Source organism: Protopterus annectens, chromosome 8.part1 (genome assembly GCF_019279795.1).
Source record: "Protopterus annectens isolate FY-2018-M chromosome 8.part1, PAN1.0, whole genome shotgun sequence".
NCBI lineage: Eukaryota > Metazoa > Chordata > Ceratodontiformes > Protopteridae > Protopterus > Protopterus annectens.
In genome coordinates this window covers 471,431,645-471,457,068 of record NC_056742.1, presented here as the reverse complement: position 1 = coordinate 471,457,068, position 25,424 = coordinate 471,431,645, and the positions used below count along the sequence as shown (strand labels likewise).

Below are 25,424 nucleotides of genomic sequence, written 5' to 3'. Positions count from 1 at the left end.
GAATAGTTTGGGGGTTGAACACGGCACAAAACCGACAGCAAGGGACGTCGTGGTCTGGGCCTAAACAGGGGATGCAGTAAGAATGAAAATCTCTATGAGGTATTTGCTTTCCACAGGCAAGAGAATTGTTAACTTTTACTGACATTGGTTGGAGCAAGAAAAAGGATCCCCAATGGGGTACTTATCTTTTTTGAAGACTTCGAGTCTGAAACTCAAAAATGAAAACTTCAGGAGACAGCCGGCCGGCACTTGCGAACTGCTTCTGCTTTGGGCACCGCACAGCAAGAAAGACTGATGTAATGGCGTCGGCAACATGTTTTATACCCCTGACGATCTGACATAATGGAAGAAGAGACAGTATCCGATGCAGAAATCCGAAGACTCTGGTATTCAGGCTGGCTGAGGGCTACCTGCAGGCAGATAACCCAAATGTGATGACTGCAACAGTGAAACACGAAGAACATCTTGTCAAGGATTTTGGATGCATGGCTAAGTTTAAAAATGCCCTTGTGGTCATTAGCCTAGTAAACACCTATGAATCTGTGAAGACAATGGATGGCCTACAGAGCAATCACTCACTTCTAGAGAAATGTCTGGTGGAGTCTACATGTCACATAAACAGAGACCATCATCTACAGCCAACGTTCACATCGCCAGGTGGCTATACTGAACAAATAATATTACAGTCCAAGCCATACATTTTAAAGTAATAGTACAAAGAACCAGGAAATATGATCTAGTCTTAATTACAGATTTTCATTAAAAAGTAGACTTTTCTTGCTCCACAATTATACTTTATAAATGTTGTACCTCCTTCTCTATCTCAGAAAATAGATTATCGCACAGGACAAACAAATGTTAATAGTCTTTGCAAGAAGCAAAAAAGTGACATACAATGATCTTATAAATAACAGAGAAATATTCAAGAGCATCACTTCCAAAAAAAAAATCTTTTTTAACCTGTAATTTAAATTAGCTTTTAGAAGAAGAAGTTAGGTACTTACCATAATCCATTCTCTGTAACCAGCAAGACTGATGTTGCAGTCATTAGGACCGATCAGGCAGGTAAGACTTCCAGGCTATCAGGAATCCTTCCCCTACTTATCATGCTGCAGTATGCATTCTAGCATCTCCTTTTTTCAGTTCTAGTGTTGAGCACATAAAATAAGAAAAAAAGACTGGAGAGACTAGACCAGAAACATTGACGACAGGCAACTGAAGGGGGGTATGTTATAGTAGATGGACCTTCTTACAGATCCATCATTATAAACATGTAACTTTCATTAAGGAGTCCATCCATCCTCTGTAACCAAAATGAAAAAGTCCCTAACTAATCCTTCGGGGTGGTTACCATCATTAAAACACACCAGTGATACCAGTGGACTTAAAAAGATGTGGACCTAGGGATAATACTCAGTTTGAAGTACCTTGCAAAGGTGTTCAGAAATTATCATATTACATCTGTGCAGGTGTTATCTACAGTCACATAATAGGAAAAAGCAGTAGACACAGAAGTCCTGCCACCTAGAAATCCTTATGGCTAAAGTAATGGATGAAAATGGTCTTTCAGGACAGGAACTTTAGAATTTTACAGAGGCAGAAGTTGCAACAGGAAAGGGGTAAGCACTTCTAATATGAAGTAAACATCCTATGGGGACAGGAAATTTAATTTAAGAATAATGTGGAAAGTACCATCCAGAAATGTTTTTCAAACTATTAGAGAGAGAGAAAAAAAAGAGTCTACTTCTAAGTGAAAAATTAGACACAGAAATTTGCCTTGCTGGAAGAATCATTTAAACTAGTGTCAAATACTGGCATAATGGTTAAGGTGTTTACCTAACAAACACAAGGTGCAGGGTTTGATTCTCAAGCAGGATAACTGATTAGGCTTAAATCAGCCACAAGGGTAGTTAGTCTATTACTTACCTATGTACCTATGAAAAGGTAGTCCGGAAAGATGCCAAGAAGGGATCCAATCCCTTACCAAAGCCCAAATGAAAAAGCTAGTCCACTTACCTTAGTAGGGTTTCTGAGTGTACATTCCTTGAGAAGGTTAAATAAGTATACAAAAATGCTGGCAATCAGTGGAACTGGATAAGCCATGCTGTCTGCTTTAGAGAATGCATGTCTTGGTGGGGTTTTCCAAATGGGTGAGAAAGAAGCATCTAAAAAGGATGCAAGTAAATTTGCTTCTCTAGTAAATATGGCTGAAACATGGGAAACTAGAAAGGGGTTATGAGGATGACTATGGAACTGACGAGCATGGGTTTGTGAATGAACCTCATCATAGGTTCATAGGTTAGGGAGGGGGGAAAGAGTGTAGAGGAGACCTGGAAGTCATTTGTAGGGACAGCATCATTGGGTAGGCCATGGATTCCAGATATGAAAATATATAGTTGGGGCACTTACTGTTGGCTGGAGAAGTGAAACGGTCACATGCTGGTTTGCCTCATCAATGGAAAATCTTCCTGGCAACTGAGAGGCTTAGGGAACCTTTCATGGGGTATTAGCAGTGAGTGTCTGGGCCTGTGCACTACGAAGCTGGCCTCACAAGAAATGTGGCTGGCAGTGAAGAAATGATGGAACTTCATGAACCACTGCCAGACCCTCACTGTCTTCTAACAAAGTGGGTAAGTTATTGATCTGTTAGATAACGAACAGCCATTAAAGATAATCAGTTCAGGAAGAACAACCCTCATCTCTGAAATTCTTGTCTGGAGATGACGCAGCTTACTGAACTGCCCCCACCCCCAAAAAAAGGGCAGAAGCATCTGTGGTAAATGACACCTGAGCAAACTGCAACTGAAAGGGATTTTCAAAAGATCAGCATAAAACCACCACCAGAAATGGGCGCTACAAATGATGTAGATCTTCACTAGAAAAGAGAGAGGATCAAGATTGTGGTAGTACTGGACCCATACTCTCCACTGCAATACTCATATATATAGTCTGGCAAGGGGTGCCATAAAAACTGCTGCTTCTGCCACCATTGTTTGGCACAGAAGGATAAAACCTTGGCTGGGATCCAGTCAACCAGAGTCGAATTAATGGCTTGAAGCCCTGCAGATGGCAAGGGGAAACTGTATCACTGTATAAACTCTCTTTGGGAGGAGTATGTAGAACCATGCGTCAAGGGAATATGGTCCTATAGAACAGTCCTTGGTGGAGACTACAAACTATAAGGGAAATGTGGTTCTTAGGTGACCATGGCAGTCTTGAGAGTTTCCTTCACCTGTGAGACTAAGGGACACACACGTTCTGATGCCCACTTCGCACCAAAATATGAAATGTGTTACTATGTAGATATTGCAGGATTAGGGCTAAAAGAAGAAAACCACAGAGGGTTATCTAAATGATGGCCCCTCAATTTCATATCTTACTACCCCTGATGAAGAATGAATCAACAGGTAAACTGGACCAGTGGAAAGACTGATGGCTGATAGGCATTTAATGCAAATGTCCACTGGCACAGACAGAGATGAGAAAACTGAGCTGCTGCTGCTCTTTAAAGAGAGCATAACCTGTCCTAGAGTAAGAAGCCCAACAAAGTCCATATATAGAGTACAGCTGATGAAAGCTATAGTGTGAGCCAGGTGATCATTTGATTTTGCAAAATTCTCTGCAATACTGGGTACTGAAACAACCTGAGCAGAGAGCATCTGTGTTGTACAAGATCCTTCATGGTAGGAGTAGTAAGGTGCCAATCATCTAGCTAAGGAAAGATCTTGACCCTGCAGTCTTAAAAAAGCAGATACTATCCTCTTATACTATATGAACACTGGGGGGCACAGGCAATGGAAAACAGCAGGGTCTGGAGCTGCGAGTGACTGCCACCTACCCAGAAGCTTAATTACCTCCTGGGTTCTTTTGCACTCTTGATATGATGGTAGTTGTTTTGCAGGTCCAAAGAGCACATGCAGTCTTTTTCTGTCAAAAAGGGAAGAGCTGACTGTAGCATTATCAAGAGAACTACTACTTCTGGGACAAAGGAATTTAGGCCACTGAGATCCAGTGCTGGCATAAGGTCTTTTGTTATCTTTTGTACAAAAAGAACCCAACATAACATCTTAAGCCTTTCTGGTCAGGTAGGACCTCCTGAATGGCTCTTTTTTACAACAGGTCCCCCTTGTCACTTAATTTTTGATAGGAAGGGATGTTATCAATTATGGAGAACACTGCACTTTTCTTAAGTGTGGGTCCAGAACAGCACATGACATGGTTACACGGGATCAGTTGCTTTGTAAACATATCTCACAGTCTGACATTATTTTAATTAGAACAAATAAGTAAACAGATTCACTTCTTAGGTAGACAGACATACATTTTCCCATACAAACTAGAGTAAGATAAGTAGACAGGCAGACAGGGCTACTACACAGCCCACCAAGACAGACAGACAGCTAAAAAGACAGACAGCAACATCATTTTGTTTGCAACATCTGTAAGGAAGTTGCAAGCCCCCTTACTCACCCCGCAACTACATTTGTTTAAGATATGAAGTGGAAGTTAAGGGAGGCGCAAGCCCCCCTTACAATCTACAGAAACTGTATGACTGTTAGGTCAACAACTGTCGAACTATACTACCGCAGTAACATTCTAAGAACTACTTGAACACACTGGCAAGGTGCAGTGTTCTCCATTATTGCCAGAGTGCCAGGTAAGGACAGAGACGATGCCTTGGAGGAGCACCAGAGTGGCATGAGTACAGTCTAGATATTTGCTTCCACTTGACCCCTGATATACTTTTCCATCTAGACAAGTGCAAACTCAACTCACAATTGCCTCCAAACTGGAAAAGTCAGATAAGTCATCTAGGCTCTGTGGTGTAACCAGGGTGAAATGCTTACTGTAACCTACATCAACAAGATTCGACTAGTGGTCCTAGTACTTCAGGAGCCAGGCAGGAAGGGGAAAGACATGAAGGGGCACAGCCCATTCACTTCTACAGAGGTGGAAGTTGCGTGAATTCTAGAGCACATGAACTAACTGATTCTCTACGGTGGAGACTGTGGAAACCACCACTTGTGCTAACTGGGGGGAATAGGGCTACTCGTCCTATTGCACAACTTCCCCTGGAACTTATCCAACTGCATGCTGGGAATTAGGTCAAAAGCAGAAAAGTACAGTTTTGTACCTACCATAAATGTAGATGTTCGAGTGTTCACACTGCTGCAGTCATCACACTTGGGTTATCCTGCCGTCAGGTGGTCCCGCAGTCGGCCAGAGTTCCAAAGTCTTGGTCCGGCGTCGGTTGCTGTCACCTCTTCCCTGACGTCAGTGCACCAGGGGGTATATAAGATGCATCCGACGCCATTTTCTTCAGTTTTTCTTGCCCCAGATGTCAGGTGCCCCCAAGTAGTTAGGCAATACATATAAAAAAAAACAATACCTTCAGTCACAAGCAAATACACCACAAAGGTTGTATAGGATAGAAAGGTATAGATAAGGCCAGCTGGTTCAGAGGGGATGGAGGGAGGGTAACCTGGACTGCAGCAGTGTGAACACTTGAACATCTACATTTATGGTAGGTACAAAACTGTACTATGTTCATCGTGTTACACTGCTGCAGTCATCACACTTGAGTAGAAACCCAAAGCTAAGGTTGGGTGGCTGGTCTATATAGAGTTAGGATTGGTAATGAGACCCTGCAGAACTGCAGTGGCAAATCCTGCTCTAGATTTAGAGTAAAGAGGCAGGTGGCAATGCTTGGTAAAGGTGTGCACTCAACTCCAAGTTGCAGCCTCCAAAATTTCCCTGGTAGGTACTCCTCTGAGAAAGGCCACTGAAGTGGCTGTAGCCCTGGTGGAATGTGGCCTAATGCTATTTTGGGACTGATTTCCCATGCTGTGTGTAGCAGTAATGAATACAGTGTCCTACCCATTTGGATATAGTCTGCTTTGAGATAGCCTTGACCTGTGATCCTGCAGCATATGCTACAAACAGTTGCTCAGTTTTCCTGATAGCTTTTGTTTTGTCCAAGTAGAAGCGTAGCTGCCTGTGTATGTCCAAAGAATGCAGAAGTTTATCCCCTTTATTCTGGGGGTTTGGATAAAAAGTTGGCAAATGGATGGTTTGGTTAAGAGCCACACCAGACACCACCTTTGGCATAAAGGTAGGGTTTGTCCTTAAAGAAACCCTGTCCTGATGAAAAATTATAAAAGGTTCCACTACCATTAATGCCTGTAGCTCTGAGACTCATCGTGCTGAAGTTACTGACAGGCTGTTTTCCATGATAAAAATTTTAGATCAGCTGTATTGGCTGGCTCAAAAGGTGGCAGGGTCAGTTTTTCCAAAACAAAATTGAGGTCCCAAGTTGGTGTTGGTGCTCTCCGGGGCGGTCTTATGTTTTTAGCCCCTCTGAGGTACTGCTTTAGCAAGGGATGAGAGAATAAAGGAGGATCCGTGTCGTAATGTGCTGAAATGGCAGAGGCGTGGATCTTAATTGATGAGAAGGACAGGCCTCTGTCCAGCATCTCAGTTAAGTATTGTAAAATCTGAGGAATGTTTGGAACAAGAGGGTCAAGGCTTTGAGCCTGGTTCCAGGTGCAGAATCTCTTCCATTTTTCTAAGTAAGCTTTCCTGGTGCTAGGCCTCCTGGCCTCCAAAATGACATCCATAACCGCTTTAGAGAGAGGTGTTGCCTGTTTGACTAATAAATCTGCCATGCAGCCAGGTTTAGGGTTTTGAGCTGACCGTGCAGGATCTGATTGTTTTGTTGAGTCAGAAGGTGTGGAATTTGAGGCAAAATCCATGGTGGGCCTTGAGCTAGGTTCCTTAAGATAGGGTACCAGTGCTGACGTGGCCAGTCTGGAGCAATCAGGATCATCTGTGGTTTCTCTTGTCTGGCTTTTAGGAGTACCTTTGAAAGGAGAGGCAGAGGCGGGAAGGCATAAGTGTTTAAGTTTTTCCAGCTGAATAAAAGAGCATCCACTTTCCATGCTTGTTTGTGATAGGTCCTTGTGCAGAATTTTTGTAGTTGGCAATTCAGTAGGGAGGTAAAAATATCTATGTCTGGGCATCCCCATTTTTGCATTACAATGCTGAAGATTTGTGGATTCAATTTCCATTCATGAGGGTCCATGATATTTCTGCTTAGATCGTCTGCCAGAGTATTTTTCTTTCCTGGCAGGAATTGTGCTTGCAGGTGAACTCGGTACGTTAGAGCTGTGTTCCACAAGGTCATGGCTTGCCTGCATAGGGGGTAAGAATGAGTGCCCCCTTGCTTGTTTATGTACCACATTACTGTGGTGTTGTCTGTCTTTAATAATAATTGTCCTGGATGCAGAAGGTCCTTGAAAGCTGTTAGGGCATTTTGAACAGCCAACATCTCTTTTTGATTGATGTGAAGATGCATCTGGTCTGTGGTCCACTTGCCCTGAATGCATTTTCCTGCCATGTGTGCTCCCCAGGCATAATCCGAAGCATCTGTTGTTAGAGTCTGCCTGGCTGTGGGTAGGGTGAAAGGCTGACCCTTGTTTAGGTGACATGCCTGTGCCCACCATCGAAACTCCTGTTGTAGGCAGGGAATCATTGGTATTACTGCTTCTAAACTGTGAGAGTGTGGTGTCCAAACACTTTTTAGGTACCATTGTAGTTTCCTCATATGCAGTCTGGCATATGGTATTAGTAGTATGCAGGATGCCATGAATCCCAGGGCCTGCAGAATTTTTCTTGCAGGGAGATGGGACTTTTTTGCCAATAATTGAAAATATTGAGTTAGTTGAACCTGTTTGTCTGGCGTGAGGTAAGCCATCTGGGCCATTGTATTTAAGCTGTCACCCAGGAATATAATCTGTTGTGAGGGCACTAGTTTTGACTTCTTTTCGTTTACTGTGTACCCTAGAGAAGTTAGCAACCTTTTTACAAACGCCAGATACTGTAGAAGAATGTCCTTTGTCGCTGCTTGAATGAGGCAGTCGTCCAGGTATGGATATATTTGAATTCCTTTTTGTCTGCAAAAAGCAATTACTGGTGCCAGGCACTTTGTAAAGACCCTGGGCGCAGTAGATAAGCCAAAGGGCAGTGTAGAGAACTGGTAGTGCATTGTACCAGCTTTGAATCTGAGGTATCTTCTGCAATTTTGTCTGATAGGGACATGCAGGTAATGCCTCTTTGAGGTCCAGAGTAACAAGCCAAGCGTTCTTGCCCAGCATGGGTAGAAGCTGCTGTAATGTCAACATTTTGAATTTCGGAATATCCAGGTAAGTATTTAGAATTGAAAGGTCTAGTGTGGGTCTCTAGGCCTTGTCCTTTCTGGGGACCAGGAAGAGTCTTGAGTAAAATCCTTGTCCTTGTTCCTGCTGTGGTACTTTTTGAATAGCACTCATGTCCATGAGGGCTGAAATTTGTTTTTGTGCCTCTGCCCACTGATTTTGTGGCAGGTCTGGCATTCTTTTTAGCCTTGGTAAAGTATGAAAGTGGAACCTGTAACCTTGAGACACAATATTAGAACCCATTTGTCTTGGGTGATTGTTTGCCAGTTTTGAGAAAAAAGTGCTAGTTTTCCCCCCAAGGGGGCTTCCAAAAGGGAAGTGCTTGGCGTACGAAGGGGAAAGTCATTGTGACTGTTTCCTGTAAGGTTGAGACTTGTCCTCACCTCCTTTTGGGGTTGAGGTGCCCCACTGTCGTTGTCTGTTTGAGCCTTGGGGTTGAGATCTGCCTCTTGGGCGTCTGTATCTGCCTCTCTGTGGTTTGTCTGACACTGGAAAGGACCAATTTTTTGTAGGACAATTTCTGCTAAATCGAGGTGGCTGCACCTGTAAGAAATCCTTGACTGTCTGCATAGACTTAGCTTTATCCTCCATTTTCTTTAACACTTCTTCTGCCTTAACACCAAACAAGGTATCATGCTGTAAAGGAGCATCCAATAATTTTGCCTTAACATGATCAGGTAACTCTGTTCTTTTAACCAAGCATGCCTTCGAATCACTGAACCTGTAACTGCGGCTCTACAAGAGGCCTCTAGAGAATCAAAACCACATTGCAGAGTATGTTTTCCCACCTGTTCAACTGCATGCAATAAATCCTGCATTTCTTTACAATCAGGAGCTTCTGAGCTTGCAAGCATTTTCTGTTTTAATTGAGCCATTAAATATTGTTGGTACTTAAGCATGTGAAACTGGCAATTTAAAGCTCTCACTGCTAAAGTGGCAGACGTGTATACTTTCTTCCCCATCTATCCAAAGCTCTGGAATCTCTGTCAGAGGGTACTGGATTTTTTGCAATGGAAGCCTTAACCCCTTTTGGACCCTGGGAAATAGTTTCTGGATCAGCAGAAGGGTTTTTATAAAGAAACTTGTGAGTCAGGGACTCTGTAGTACCTATCTGGCTTGGCTAGTGCAGGGGGCAAGGAATCGGGAGATAAGCTGGATTCAGAGAACACATCATCCACAATATCTAGCACAGGCGGAATAGCCAGGGGCATGTGCTGAGGCAATAAAAGGAAATCTCTGAGCCTTTTCTTAGATTCTGAGTAATCCTGACTTTCCCAATGGAAATGCTCCCTCATGGTATGTAAAGTTTCCCCAAAAGAATAATCCTCAGGAGGAGAGGCTGAAGGGATAGATTCTTCAGCATCAGAGTCCTCATAGGGGGGTAGAGAGTAGCCCTGGTCTGAAGAGGAATCAGAGGAAATGGAAACCTGATCAGAGGAATCGTAGTCTGTATCCTGCCTAGGCCTTTTCTCAGGAGGGGGATGGGAACCCCTGATTAGAGTAATGAGGTCTTTGGCCATTTTAAGCATCTGTTTCTTAGGCATGGAGGCTTGTCCAGGAGAATGCTGTACTTGTTTCTTTGTCTTTAGTGGTACTTTTGTCTTGGCTGTAGTTTTAATGGTGAGTTGTGAAGGTCTGAAAACACCCTCAGAAGCCGATACCTGCTCAGCGGCTCTGGACCCACCTGAGGGATTAGTTTCCGTAGGCCCAATACCTTGAGTTTCCAGAGGCCTAGTTGTCCCCACGTGGGAGTCGGAGGCGGCCTGTGGCTCTGAGGTAGCGGGTGTCAGGGGCTGCGAAAGCACTTCACTGAGAACCGGCGACTGGCCTAGAAGAGGCTTCGTTGTCTGTTTTGGACCTCGGATGTCTGTCTTTATCCTTTTCCTTGCATTTTTTCGGTATTGCGGTCATCGGTTGATCTGACAGCATAGTATAATTGAACCTTCGGCCAAAGTAGTGCAAAGCAAAATCAAAACGTCTTTAATAGTATGTTTGTTAAATCTAGCACAAAACCGACAACTAGTGACATTGTGATCAGGGCCTAAGCATGGAATACAGTAAGAGTGGAAGTCCTTAAGAGGTATTTGCTTTCCACAAGAAATACAATTATTAACTTTTTCTGACATCGGTCTGAGGCAAGAAAAAAGTTTCCCCAACAGGGTACGTAGCTTTATTGAAGACTTCGGATCTAAAATTCGACTTCGAAAATCTCAGGAGTCAGCTGACCGGCACTTGCGAACTGCTTCTGCTTCGGGCACCACGCGGCAAGAAAGACTGAAGAAAATGGCGTCAGATGCATCTTATATACCCCTGGCACACTGATGTCAGGGAAGAGGCGACAGCAACCGATGCCGGACCAAGACTTTGGAACTCTGGCCAACTGCGGGACCGCCTGACGGCAGGATAACCCAAGTGTGATGACTGCAGCAGTGTAACACGATGAACATCTGGGCTTAACCCCTGATGGCTGCCTGAATGATGGACTCTCATGCCAATGATGGTGAATGAATAGGTAAATTGGTCTGTAAGGGACTGATCATAGCAGGCAATAGGGAAACAAATGGCCAAAAAAGTCAGCAAAGTCCTCCGTACTGCTCCTGACTGTCTATGGGCAGACTGTGGTCTCCAAGACAACATGGAAGGCTTCTGTCTTTGGGGCTGCAACCTTGCTCAGACTTAGCCTGGGGGACGGCTTCTTCCAGTATTTTTCAGTTGTTGTGACTACTACTGTATGGTCCATAAGAACCATATCCAATGCTGGTTTCTCTATGTTTAGCTAAATGAACAGAAGGTGAAACCTAACATGCACAGCAGTTAGGGTTTTGCCCTTTTTCCCTCTATGTTTTTCAAGCACTGCTGTATTTCTTTCCTGAACAGAACTTGAAAGGGTGATCTTAAAAGGTTGTTTTTATGGCCTTTGCAAAGTTAGCAAGGCACAGCCAGGATCACCAGTAGGTGGAAATGCTGCAACTTGTGGAGCACCCTCAGCCACATTATACAACACAACACAGTGACCAAGAGGTTGATCGTGCTGGAAAAGGCAGAAAAGTGAGTGAATATTTTTTCCTTAAATAGTCCATCCTGCAACCATTCTAATGCCTATTGCAATCTGTCAGACAAATCCCTTTGGAAATGCAGTGCATACACTGGCCAATTTAGCATCCACAAGGCCAACACTGTACTCACAAGTACATGTTTTGCAATTCTGTCCATAGCATGTGACCTAGAAAGCTGTGGTCTTCAGTACTGCAGCCTACATGAAGGCTAATACAAAGATTTTATTTATTTTATTTTTTTATTTTACATTTGTTGACCGGGCTAGTCTAGCTGGATGCATGTCCATTTTCAGTAGAGGCCCGGGGAGAAAAGCTCCAAAAATAAAAATAGAAATAATAATAATACATACATACATACTTTAAGAGTAATAACAGATAAAAATAGTAGCTGATAAAATGTGCAAAAAGTAAAAAAAAAAGTTATTACATAAAAAAGCAGTTGTTACAAAATAATATATATATATATTTTTTAAATATAATTTTATAAAAATAAAGATAATGGTGACTGTTTTAAAGGTGTCTGTCCAAGCATAACACTCCCTAGAAAAGGTGGCACGCAAAAAAAAAAGTTTGCTTTCATAGGTAGGTACTAGGCTATCAACCCAAGGGCCTAAGTTAGCCTAGCCAACAAGGTTCCCTGACTTATTCACACCGAGAAAGTTAATATCCTGTGCCCCTGTCGAGCAGAGCCACAGAAGTGATCCCCGGGGTGTATTTCCTATTTCCCATCCACTCATCAAGATTTTTCTTGAAGAGTGCTAATGAGGAACTTTGCTTGACATACATGGGTATCTTGTTCCAGAGTATAGGAAGTCTCTGGCACAGGAATCTATCCCTCCAGCATGTCCTGTTTATTGTGGTGACAAGGTTTAGGTCCCTAGAGCGTTTAGCTCAGAGGGATTGGCATTTCTTAAGTTGTAGCAAGTCCCACAACTCTGGGTTTAACATAGCTTTATATGTTAGGCAGAGATCTCCTTGGAGTAGGCGATATGCTACTGAGTAAAGCTGGAGTTTTGAGACGGTCAGTGTAGGGCATCTGTTTGAGGCCAGTAATCCTCTTTGTGAGGTACTTCTGTGGCCTTTCCAGCTGCTGCAGATGTCTTGTGAGGTACATTCCAAAAGGGGCATTGTACTCTATAACGGGTCTAATGAGTGCCGAGTAGAGGGGGACAATGACCTCTTTTTTCCTGGATGAGAACCCTTTTGTAATGAGTTGTGCTACATAGAAGGATTTCCTGACTACTGTGGCAATGTGATTATCAAAGGAGAGACTACTGTCCAGCTGGGTCCCAAGGTCTCTTATCACACATTTGGCGTTAAGCAGACTGCTGTTTATGTGGTAGTTCATGGGTAGAAAGTTTTTACCAAAGGGGATGACAATGCACTTTTTGGCACTGAGCTTGAGGCCATGCCTCTGACACCAGGCATCTGTCTCAGTGAGGCCCTTCTGTAGGATGTCCATATAATTTGGGGACTCAACTATGGCTCCTAGTTTGCACTCTTCTGCGAACTTCATTCACCAGAGGCCTTCTGTGTTAGCCTGTACTTCAGAAAAGTGGACACAAAAAAGAAGAGGTCCCAGGATTGAACCCTGTGGTACTCCACTTGTCACTGGTTTGAAGTCAGATTTGGAGTCAGCAACTTTTACAGTGTGGGTTCTGTCAGTGAGCCAGTTGGCAACCCATCTTGTGACGTAGGGATTTATACCTAGTTTAGTGATTTTAGCTATAATTCCAGAATGGGGGATGGTGTTGAAAGCCTTGGCGAGGTCAAGATAGGCTGTGTGAACCACCTTACCCTCGTCTACAGCTTTGGTGACTGCCTCAAAGAAGTCAATCAGGTTCAGAAGGCATGATCTGCCTTTCACAAACCCAAACTGGGTGGGGTCCAGAGTTTGGAGGTTACCAATGTCTATGTTTATGAGTTCCATGATGATACTTTCCATGGCATTGCAGACCAGGCTCGTCAGGCTAATAGGGCGATAGTTCCCAGGATCAGTGGTGGCTTCCCCTTTGTGAAGTGGGATAACTGTTGTGGTGCGCCATTCAGTGGGCACAAAGCCTCAAAGCCTGACGTGAGACTATGATTGAACATGGTGCTTAGGTGGGGAGCCAGTTCGTGTAAAACGCAGACTGGGATGTTATCCGGTCCCATGGATGCTGTGTTTTTGGTTAGAGAGAGTGCAGCTTTTACCTGCACAGATGTGATTACAGGGACTCTGCATTCTTCCTGTATAGATATGGGCCCTTTAGGGGGTGAGAGGCGGGTAAAGTTAGCACTAAACCTATCTGCCAGGATGTTGGCAATATCAGTTGGTTCTGTAATTTTTATGCCGTTGTGCTGCAACTCGGAGCAGATCTGGGTGTTGCCACTGAGATTCTTGACATGGCAATAGACTGCTTTGTGGTTGCCCTTAGAATCTGTGGCAATTTTGTTTTCATAGCTAGCTTTGGAAGATCTTATAAGGGATCTCAGCTTCTTACTGAGGCTGACCAGGCAGCTCCTCCACTCATGGGGTTTTACTCTCTTTTGCAACAGTTTCTTCCTTCTGTTGTAGAGTTTGTTTATAGCAGGGGAACACCAGATTGGCTTCCTTTTTTTGGAGGATAGCATTTTGGTTCTGTTTGGGATAGCACGATCCATGCACTCGTGTAAGTGCTTATAGAGTGCATTTGTGTAGGATTCAGCAATCATAACTGTATTGTCCATCTGCATGGGTGTCATGACGTTCGCCACTTCTGTCTTAAGAAGCATGAAGTTGGCTTTGGAGAAATTTTTTACTGTGGTTTCCTTAATGGTGGGTGGGGGCGGGATGTGGATATCTAGAGTAATTAGCTTATGGTCAGATCTGACCAACGAGGAGTTGATTTCAGGTGTGGAACACCGGTCACTCATGTTGGTAATAACTAGGTCTAGGATATTGTTGCCCCTGGGTGGGGCTGTGGATAAGTTGATCCAGGGCATTGGAATTTATGAATTCCAGAAAGCGTTGACCGAAGGAGTTGGTACATGAGTAGTTTTCCCAGTTAATGGTGGGGTAGTTGAAATCGCCCATTATTAAGGAGTTTGGCTGAACCCTAATATTTTCCAATATATCAAGAAAAGAGGAGTGGGAATCCTGGGGCATGGTGGGGGATTTGTAGCAAGCTGCAATTTGGATTGCAGTTTTGCCCAGAGTTAGTTGCACTTGCATAACCTCGGATGCATTATGCTGCGCAACTAGCCCGGAGGTGTGGATATCCTTAATGAATATGGACACACCTCCGCCTTTGGTGTTCTGGTCTGGGTTAGATGGCCGAAAAGTGTGGTATGAGTTATAGCCTGGTAATGCATGGGTGCTCTCTAGAGCCTTGAGTCAGGTCTCAGTCACTGCACAGATATCGATGTTCTCCATTTTAAGGAGTGTCTCGAGTGAGTGCATTTTGAGATTTAGACTTCTAGCATTGAGTAGCATTACCCTCAGTTTTTGCTTGCCTGTTCCTGTTATGGTGGTGAATATGTCATTTGAACCTTGCCTAAAAAAGGCACTATAGGGGCGGCAAGAGCCTTAGCCAGTATCCGGAATCCCAGGGTCAACAGGTGCAGGCCATCTCTGGCAAAGCATCATGGTCTGTTGACCATGTCGTCCCAGGCAGAGAGGTACTGGATCCCCTTAGAATGACACCAGAAGCTTAGCCAATTGTTGAAGTCAAACATTTTGTCCTTGTACTGTGGTATCATTCTGGGTGATGGCAGGATGCTTCTTAGGGCTAGGGTCATACCTGCCTGGGCTACAAGATCGGAGAGCTCTTCCATGTCTCTTTTCATGTAGTCCAGGGAGGTACGTCTCAGGTCGTTCACACCAACATGGACAATGACAGAGTCATATTTGTACTTGTTGTGGAGTGACCTGAGTGTGTGGGTTATGTGGCAGAACCTGGCACCCAACAGGCAGCTGACAGTAACCTTCTCCTTGTTTAGCCTGGTGAGTGGGACATCAGTGTGCCTGACTATAGAGTCACCTATGACTAGTGTGTTGGGTACGTTGGTTTGCCTTATGGGCTGTGGTTTATTGGCACACTGAGTCTGTGGGCTATGTGTCATTTGGGTTGTGTTGGGGGGTGGAGGTTGCTTGCATTTCTGGTTTGGAGGTCTCTGTTGCTTGAGCAGATTATTATTGAGAGCCTCCGCGAATGTTTTTGTGTTTCTATGTGTGGATTTTGGTGGTGTAGGTTTAGTGGGACTATGTGATGAGTGTGGTGTGGTGCAAGTGTTTACCTTCTCCTCTTGACTGTCAAGTGCAGTCCTGGTTGGAGTGAGCTTTACCTCCAGTTTGGCTAGATAAGTGCATCTCTCACAGATTGTGGTGTTGGGTGGTAGGAGGAGAGGGTTGTCTGTGTACATGAGGCAAATGCTACATTGCCTCAAGATGCTCAGATTCATGAGATAGACAGGAGAGAACAATGGGAGCTGACCCTTGGACATGCCTGAATAAAAAACTACTTTCCTCTAGACAAGTGAAGAAAGCTGTTTTTCTCCAAGCAAGTGAGGAAAGAAACTAAGTATCTGTACCTGGATCTTGTGATAGATAGGCTACCTAGTGCTTACCACTCCCACTGATAAGCTTGAATGCTTCCCTCCAACACAGAAAGGCTTGGGGGCTCAGAAGCATACAAACAGTCCTGGATACAGTAAATCTGTATCTGGACTAGACTAGTTACAGGAAAGGTGGGAAACAGGCGCAAGTGCAGGCTTTTAAACCAGAAAATTGAAAGAGATGGAAAAACTGCCCAAACGGCCAATGAACTACAATTTCTGGGATAAAAAACACTCTTGTGGTAGATAGGCTACCTAGTGCTTACCACTCCCACTGATGAGCTAGAAGGCTTCCCTCCAACACAGAAAGGTTTGGGGGGCTCAGAAGCTTACAAATAGTCCTGGATACAGCAAATCTTTGAAGTGAAATGCATATCTGGGATCTGCTAAGCCACCATAATGCCAACTTTAAGGGTGTCCACTGCAGGAGAAGGGGGATCTACCACGGATGACCAAAGGGAGACCCTGCAGGCCCTTTGTAGTCTACTTTGGGGAAAGGTATAGGGTAAGCCAATCACCCCCCTTACTATTGCATCAGCTCCAAGTACATTTCAAATGTAAGGTCTTCTGGGAGGAAGGAAAAAGAGTTTTTGCCCCTTTTTTCCCTATGCAGATCTTCAACCAGGAAGTCTAAATGAGACTTGAATGCACTTCAGTTTAGTCATGGATTGTCTGTGTTTCTTGTGAAGAAGCAAGGAGGGACACTGTCCAAAGAATACAAGACTTGTATTATTACAGACCAGAACTTGAAACGTGAAAATGACCACAGTAACCTATGAAATTGCCCAGCTGATCTAAATGCCTCAGTATTGAGGCAAAGGAAAAAGTCATAGCCACTAATACTGACCGTATCAAAGCAAGAACAGCTTTCATCAAGGTTAATATGTGGTAACCAGACCAAAGACTTGGCATCAGAAACTCAGTAGCAATGTTAGAAAAACTAACCTTGATAGAGCCAGTAACAGGGCTGACACTGACATAAATGGCAACTGAGACACTATCAGCACAAGTAGCACTGACACCAGGTAGCATGTCACTAGAGTCTGTATCAGTAGTGAAGCCTATGTCGGGGTTAGTGTTACAAGCAGCCTAATGACCAATGCAGCCATCAGACAGAGGCAGGAGGGATACTGATGCTGGTAAAAGCCACTTAATACTGATCCTGGTAAAAGCCACTTCAGCACAATCCTAACACCCAGGAACTGAAGAGGCAGAAGGGAGAGGGAGAGAGAGAGAGAGAGACAGACAGACAGACAGATCATGTGTGCTTATCAGACCCTCCTGTTAGTATATTACAGCCCAAGGTGAAAAGAAAGAGAGTGGATCAAGACTGAAGGAAATAGCCTGGAGTGTAGAGGTAGGCTATACTTGGGCACGGCACTAACAGTCTCAGAAGTCATACTAAACCAACACATTCGTCAGCATTTTGACAAATCAGTAGAAGTAGCTGAAGTTTCCTTAAGAAGTATTTTGGTACCAGAAGAATCTGCTGTAGTGGAAAATTAAGACAGACAAGGACAACCTGGACAAAAACAGAACTTTTTTTTTATTTTAATTTAGGAAGGAAAGAAAACTCCCTATACAGGTGTCTTTTTCACAGCTGAGGTGAGAATTTGTTGAAAAGAGCCAGACAATTTTAAGTCAGAAAGTGACTTTGCAGATAAGATACTGCTCGGGCAAGTAAGCTCTTAACTTCTCTTTATGTCTTCAATGGGTCGCTTAATTAAAATCTTGTCAGAACATGTGCTCAGATGTTGCGACATTCATCCAAATCGTCTTTAGACATCAAGACATGAAGGCTAAGGACAAATGCTCCTAAAACACAGAAACAGATTTCTGACCGGAAAAAATGTCAGAAAGTGGAAAAATTGTGAAGAAAGTCACATTAAAGAGAGAAGAAAAACTTGGAATTTTATAAAGGAATGCCCTACTCACACAAACACACTACCTGACAAAAATCATTTTAAAAATTGCCAAAAAGGGAATGGACAATTTTCTACCCAACATTAAAAGAAGCACGGCAAAGAAGAAGAAATGAAAAGCCTAGCATGTATGGTACCTGATGAAAAAGGGAAGTTCCTCAACAGGCTGAAAAAGTTTAACCTTCTATGCTGTCCTAATGCTTGTAGCATCATGTCTTTTGGTTACAGAGGCTGGACCTCTTCTTAAAAGATTAAATGTTTTCTTGCAATGCTGCTGTAATTCAGAAAATGTAGAAAAAGTTGCATAAAAAATACAAATAATTAACTTAAAATAATCACAAATCATTACCTGCAATAGCTTTGTCGTGTGCTAAGGAGATGAGAGGAACTTTGGCTTTGCCTAAATATGGGCCATCCGTAGTTTCACTGTCGTCAAATACGTAGAAATACAAAGTTTCAGTTTTCAAATAATCATGGAGATCTGCATTCATTAGAACTGGAAAACTCATATGATCAGCAAACTGTGGATTGTTGCTACTAGGTATGATAGCAGTATCATGGTCTGCAAAATCGTAGAACTTGTAGACAACATAAGGATTTGGTTGCTGTTGATTTGCTTGGGACTGCAGATCGTTACAGCATTTGATTGTTACATGCAGCTCATTCAAGTCAGGACTTCTTGACATAGGAGCATGCTCCTGAGACATTTTGAGACTCTCCTGATGAAAAAAAAGAACCATTAGAACTTATTAATATGACATACAACACAAGATAATAGCAATTATATGCAGTGTGTTTAAATTGCAAAAGTAATGCATGCAACATAAAGTCTGTGTGTAATAAACCAAAGTCAGTAAATTTGTGCTGAGAAAGGTCTATATTTGGCAAGAAATATAAATAATACTATTTAGAAAAAAGCAGAAGGAACAGAAAAAGCAAAAACAAAATATGATCGATCGCATGCATTATCTCCCCAACAAAAGTACCATAATCCAGCTATTCTGCTTGCCTTTCAATTTATGTCAGCTCTAAAAGGCAGGCTTACACACCCCTAAAACAACAGTTTGCATTCAAGTACAATATGGGCCTTTGGGGCTGCCACATATATTTTGGAATTACTCATTTGATTGTTTAGGATGGAACCCTCATCTGGTAACTGGAAAAAAATGCAGGTGTCCGAGATACTCAACATAACAGCAGCAACATTAATCACTCTGAGTTTTGTCACAATATTCTTTGATCTTTAAGTATTAGCTTATCAATCATAGCTCATTAGGCCAACATCCTAAAGTGGCCCAGAACTTCCTACATATGGAATAAGACCCCTCCCCTCGGTATTCTGAATCAGGATAGCTGCATCCAAACTTAAAGCACACTAAAAATTAGTTATGTTCTACAGCACAGAACAATAACCCCACAAATATCTATATAAAAAAAGCAACACTCTATAAGCTAGACGCATTCATAAAACATATACAACTACTAAGAATGCAAAATAAAATAAAGGAAAAATGCCCGTAAAAACTTTATTATATTCTGGCATCTTGACAAACCCTTCAGTGGAGCAGTAAACTCATACAAAACCCACAAACCCATCTAAATATATAAATAATTGAAAATAACCTCTTATAATCTGGGGATTAGTTAAGCAATAGATACATTCATAAAACATGCTTGTATCCATTCTCAGCAGTAAACTTTAAGTGAGAATGATAAGCAATAGCTCTCCAGCAAAGGACAAAGCAATTAAAAAGACAGTATGTCAGCATCTGTTCTCAAAAATAAGATACAGCATAAAGATCTAGACATGTATACATCAATAAAGAATCAATCCAGATAAAACCATTTCAGCTACCAGATGTAGGAGACTCCCTTCTCTGATACCCTCCCTTGTGGAGGAATAAAGACACTTTGTTGAAGTTTCCAGTAGTTTATTCACTTAAGCAGGTAGATGGGTGAGTGCTCTTGCTCTAATGAACAAGAACAAGAATATCTCTGTTTTTTTAAGAAACATCTTTATTAAATTATCATGTATGACACAGGCAATCATACATTTATATAAATGAAAACAAATCATACTGGCATACTTTTAGTTGCACACATTATACATCACTAATAATCTATCCAGTCACTGTCAGTCAAGCATTACATAGTTCATTCAAATCTTGCCTTTTTTTAAACCTCATTCCTCATCTGTATGTACTGCTCCTACAATTCCCATTTTTTCTATGTAATTTGCGCCTACCCTTTTCTAAAGATCCTATTTCCAGTTGTTTTATGTCTGTTACTATACTCACTACTTACAGTTGATGGTTTAGACTTTGATTTCCATTTCTAGAAATTGCTTTCTTGGTAGACACCATAATTAAACTTAGCATGCATGGCCTTACTGTGTTTAGGCAATTCTGATTATGTATCGTAGCTCAAAAAATAATTTCCTTAGTCATGCCAATTCACTCACCCAGTATTTCTAATGAGTAGTCTGCAGGGAATTTTTGAAGTCTGCCAACTTGTTACACTCCCAGAAAACATGGTCCCAATTACCTCTTTCTTCCCCATCACATCTCCAACATTTGCCATCTACTTGAAGAAAAATTCTTTGGAGTCTACTTGGGGTATAAAAATACCAATGTAAACACTTCCAAGCAAAGATCCTAAATCTTCTAGACTTTTTTGCATATTTTAGAAACATACACATGCCCCCCCCCCCCACACACACACCTAATTACTTCTTTGTGAATTGCTTATCCAATCTCTCTTCCCAATCCTTTCTAACTTCAGCTGATTGATTCTTATGGTCATCATGCAATGTTTTATATCCTATACTAATTATTCCTTTTCTAACAGCAGCTTCCATTCTAGATTCTACTAAAAACTCTACCAGTGCTGGTCTTTCACTCAGGATCACCCATTTTCTTTCTCTTTGCCAATATGCTGACATCAGTCCTTGAAAGGGAAGGCACTTTTTAGCCTGCAGTCCAAATAAATTCTTGACCTTTTCCCATTCTATTACCTTTCCCTCTCTAATTATTTGCTCCTAATACTCTGGTCTTTTTGCCAGTTGTCTACAGTAAATTCCAGCCCCCTCTTGCCTATTGTCTGTATCCCTATTTGCAGTCATCCCTATCATCAGAATCTCCTTTTTCCATTCCCATGTTGGCTTAGTTCTTATAATACTTTCTGCTACTTTATGAGTATAATATTTTGTATGGTTACTGCTATTCTCCATAAAGATCTACATCCAAAATTCCAATCTCTCCTTGTTTCTTGAGTTTGCCATGTTTCGTCATCATCCCTTTCCACTTTGAATTATAGGTTTCTGCTTGTGCTATGTATAGGAGCCTTAACTGTGTAGCTCTGAAACACCCCTTCAAATCAGGTAATCCTAGACCACCTTGTTCTGTTGAATCAGCTTATCCCACTTGACTCTTGCCATCTTCCCTCCCAGATAAAGTCCTTCAGCTCTTTATTAATTGCTATCCACAATTTCTCCTCTTGTTAGTAAAAATATGCCTGACCTGTGCATAAAACTAAAGGGATTAAAAACATTCTAACTGCTTGTATCTTGCTATCCATATCTATAAAACAGCTTCCAGTTTCTCAGTTTTTGTATTATCTTTTGTTTAGTCTCTTCCCACATATCCTTAGCTGTCACACCAGAATCCTTTTTAATCCATACTCCTAAGTATCATGTCCCCATAATATTGCTGTACAAATTTGTGTGTGGATACATAATTTGCAGCTATTGCTTTTGTTTTAGCTTCATTCATTTTGTATCCTGAAAAGATATGAAACTGTCTCAAAATATTCCACAACACTGAAATGCCCTTTTCTGGTTTTATCAGGTATACAATAATATTATCTGCAAATAGTGCCAGCTTTTCTTGACTACCATACCAATTATATCCTTAAATTTCCGAGCCCCTTATTTTCTTTGCCAATTGTTATAAATATAATGCAAATAAAGGGGAAAGAGCACACCCCTGCCCAGTTCCTCTACTCACTCCTCCAACCTGTCTTAAAAAGTTTAAATTCCTTACGTCATCACTTCAGTAACAAATGAACATCACACAAGGGGATTTCAACTTTAACTAGTTAGGACCTCCATCGAATGACATAGCTGAATTCCTAGCCAATGTCACTCTCATACAATTAGACAACAGCAGCATTTATCCCAGCATCCTAACCAGCAATCACTCCTTTCTTGATCTACTAATCACTAAAACCCTTTCAATTATTTCTAATATATATGTACTTCAACACTCACTTAGTGACCACTCACTAATCACTTTCCTAATCATCTACCAATCTCCCAAACTACTTCCTGAACTGACCACTTTCAGGCCAGATCTCCCCAAAATATTATAATCCTTCAAAAATCATATTTCAGTCATCAACTGGTCCTCCATAACACACCTGCAAAAAATAGACTCTGCAGTTACAGCTGTAACAAAAACCCTTTCCCAGCTTGAAGACAAACTGGGGGGATTCATTAAGGTTACCACAAGGTGTATGCCAGGAGAAACCTTTGGAAATGAAAGGAAAGTAAAAGCATGAAGGTAGGACTGCCTATAAAGTCAGAATAGTTACCTTGAGGTATACACATTATGGACACCTAGTGATAACTTTTATGAATCCCTCCAGAGCTTTCCCTCTAATATATTGTTTTTCAAATACAACAAAAACTTCAGGATGACTGAAGAAATTAAACCTGTTCTCAAACTAAGAGATGAACCGTGGTCAACCTGGGAACAAAATTCCACCCCAGACAATCAGAGAGCCTTTACTTCACACCGTGTAATCTGGCCAGGCAAGCCATACACATAAACAAAACTAGCTATCCATTCTTGGTAATCCCAAACACTTTTTGCAAGAAGTAAACATAACAGCAGACTGGAAAACCACTGAAAATGCTGCACCCCTAACATTAGCCAGTCCTCTCAAGGGCCATTTCTCAAGAAATTCAGCCATTCCCCAAACCTCATCACAACTGCCCTACCCAGCCCAACCTCTCCGTGCCCCACACCATTTACTCCTTCCTTCTACAACAAAAAAATATATTTCACACACAAAGTCCTTGAGCCATCACTAGAATGTATACCTCCAGACACACCTCCTAATTCAGACAACTTACTACCTTGGTTCAATTTACTCAGCAAGGACTTCCTCACGCTGTCCCTACTCCACATCTGTAACCTTCGCCTAATGCAAAACGTAATGCCTACTATATGGGAAATGGCATTAATTAAACCTCTTCTCAAATAATCTCATCTAAAGAATGCTTCCCACTTTCTCCCCATCTCCATTCTCTCTGCACTTGGGAAATACTTGAAAAAATAATCCATAATGAACTCTCTACATTATTTATTTATTTGATATTTGTTTACCAGGAAAGTCTGAATGGACCAGAAAGTGTCCATTTTCAGTGGAGGCCTAGGAAGAAAATCTCCACAATCATAATATTTCAAAAATCAACTACAGATATTTTCAATCACAAAGTATCATCTTACATTACAAAAATCAAGTACAAATATTTTAAAACACAAAGTATCATGTTACACAACAAAACATAAGAGTGAAAAAATGTTGTAATGAGAAAAAGATAGAATATTTGTTTCATAGTAGAGTGCAATGAAAAACAATAACATGAGATGTACAGAATATGTGAGGAAAAACCCAGTAGTCATATTATTTGTTACATAAATTAGTATGTCATAAATGAGAACTGAGACAATTCTAATAAGATATTTAAAGTGATATCAGAAATTATGTGATTAGAGACAGTGAGAGGAAACTGAGTGGTGACTTAGCATGATAGATGATGTTCATATTATGGTTATAGAAGGAAAAAGGAAGGATGATGGAGAGAATATGATTATAAGAAGAATGCAGGGTAGGATGTCTAAAAGTAGCTTAGGTGAGGAAAGGTCTGCAGAAATGAAGTAAAGTAAGGTAGTAGGGAAAACAAAAAAGAGTGGCATAGGAAGCTGGAGAGGGTTGTGAAGTGTGTTCTAGGTTGAAGGGGGTGAGTGAAGTACAGTGAGTAGGTACAGAAACATCTAAACAATACCATTTCCTCACACATAAACATGGAGTTGGGTAGGATGAAGCACAGCAAGTGCTCTATGGTCACTCACAGATGAGATCTTTCTCAACATGGATAAAAGCAACTATTAAAAGCCACTTCTCATTTACCTTACTTCTTCTTCTTCTTTCGGCTTTTCCCAGTTAGGGGTCGCCACAGCAGATCACCTATCCGCTCATTATTGGCAGTGGAGTTTTACAGTGTCGAGTTGCCAGCCCGGCGCCCAACCTTCCACAGAAGGCACACACACGCACGCACTCATGCCTATGGCCAATTTAGAGTGCCCAATCCACCTACAGCATGTCTTTGGGATGTGGGAGGAAACAGGAGCAACCAGAGGAAACCCACGTGACCACGGGGAGGACATGCAGACTCCGCACAGAAGGCACCCCAGCCGAGAATCGAACCAGAGAACCTCTTGCTGTGAGGTGGCAACACTAACCGCTGCACCACCGTGGCCGCCCTTCTCATTTACCTTACTAAAGCCTTTTATCTTCTACCTCCTCCTCCTTCAGTCCCTTCAAGAGTGCAGAGTTAGAGCTGTTAGAGCCAATAATGTAACCTGCTTCCAAGATCACTTGTTTATCAGATCCTTCAGAGTCATGATAGTTTCATGCTTATCAGAACCAGCACCTCTCATGAATGATGTGCCTACTGGATTCATACTTGACCCTCATGTACCCCACGGATCCATGCTCGACCTTCTACTGTTCTCACTCTTTATAAATAAACATCTCTACTACCAACCACATGCACACCTGCTTCTTTATGCAGATAACACGGTTATTCTTTTGAAAAGAAGAACCGCCACATCTCATGAAAGGTGTCTCTTTAGGATCCATACTCAGTCCTCATCCAACCTTCTACTGGTCCCAATCTTTATTAACAAACTTCTCTATGACCTACCAACTCTATACCAGATTCTTTATGCAGATGAGATGGTTATTCTTTGATCTAGTCTTTCACACTCAAAATTTCAAACTTGGCTTGCAAAAGACCTCCATTCCTTCAATACCTTTTGGTTCAGATTCTTGCTGATCCATAGTTAGAAGTCAATTTTTCACATGACATAGTCAAAGGTATGTCTGTTTTATGAATAGATCAATATCTAATGAATCCAGTTATACCTAACCATGTTGCTCCACAGTTTTCTTCTCTGGACCATCTGAGAATAACCACTGCAAAATTCCCAACAGTGAACTCTCTGGTGAGCATGTCACTGTGCAACTTTCCCAGTCTGACATTTCTACTAAGGACTGCACCAGATACTTGTAAAGTTGGTGGAACAGATGCAGAAAGCATCTGTTAAACACAGCATAAAGTGAATAAATGTTGAGCAATAGTCAGCCACAAGTACAGTTAAGTCAAAAGGTAATACACAACGGTCTATAGCTGCTGGAAGGCTCCTGGACAGATTACTGAATTACATTTCAGTGAAAGTCATTCTGGGTGAAAAAAAAAACTTCAAAATGACTCCCACAAAAAAAAATGTTTGAAGGTACATAATTTGACCTATATCCCCAGCTCAAGGGGTGTGCATCCTCCACTAAACTTTTTATAAAGCATCTCTAAT

General features: G+C 42.0%; 1 protein-coding gene across 1 annotated transcript in view; it reads right to left on the bottom strand.

The window, feature by feature from the left end:
- Positions 1 to 25,424, bottom strand: part of RPGRIP1L (RPGRIP1 like) — a 1,932,928-nt gene that overhangs the window by 684,863 nt on the left and 1,222,641 nt on the right. The window contains 1 exon segment of the mRNA XM_044082016.1: positions 18,116 to 18,485. Coding sequence (XP_043937951.1) covers positions 18,116 to 18,485 — 370 coding nt within the window.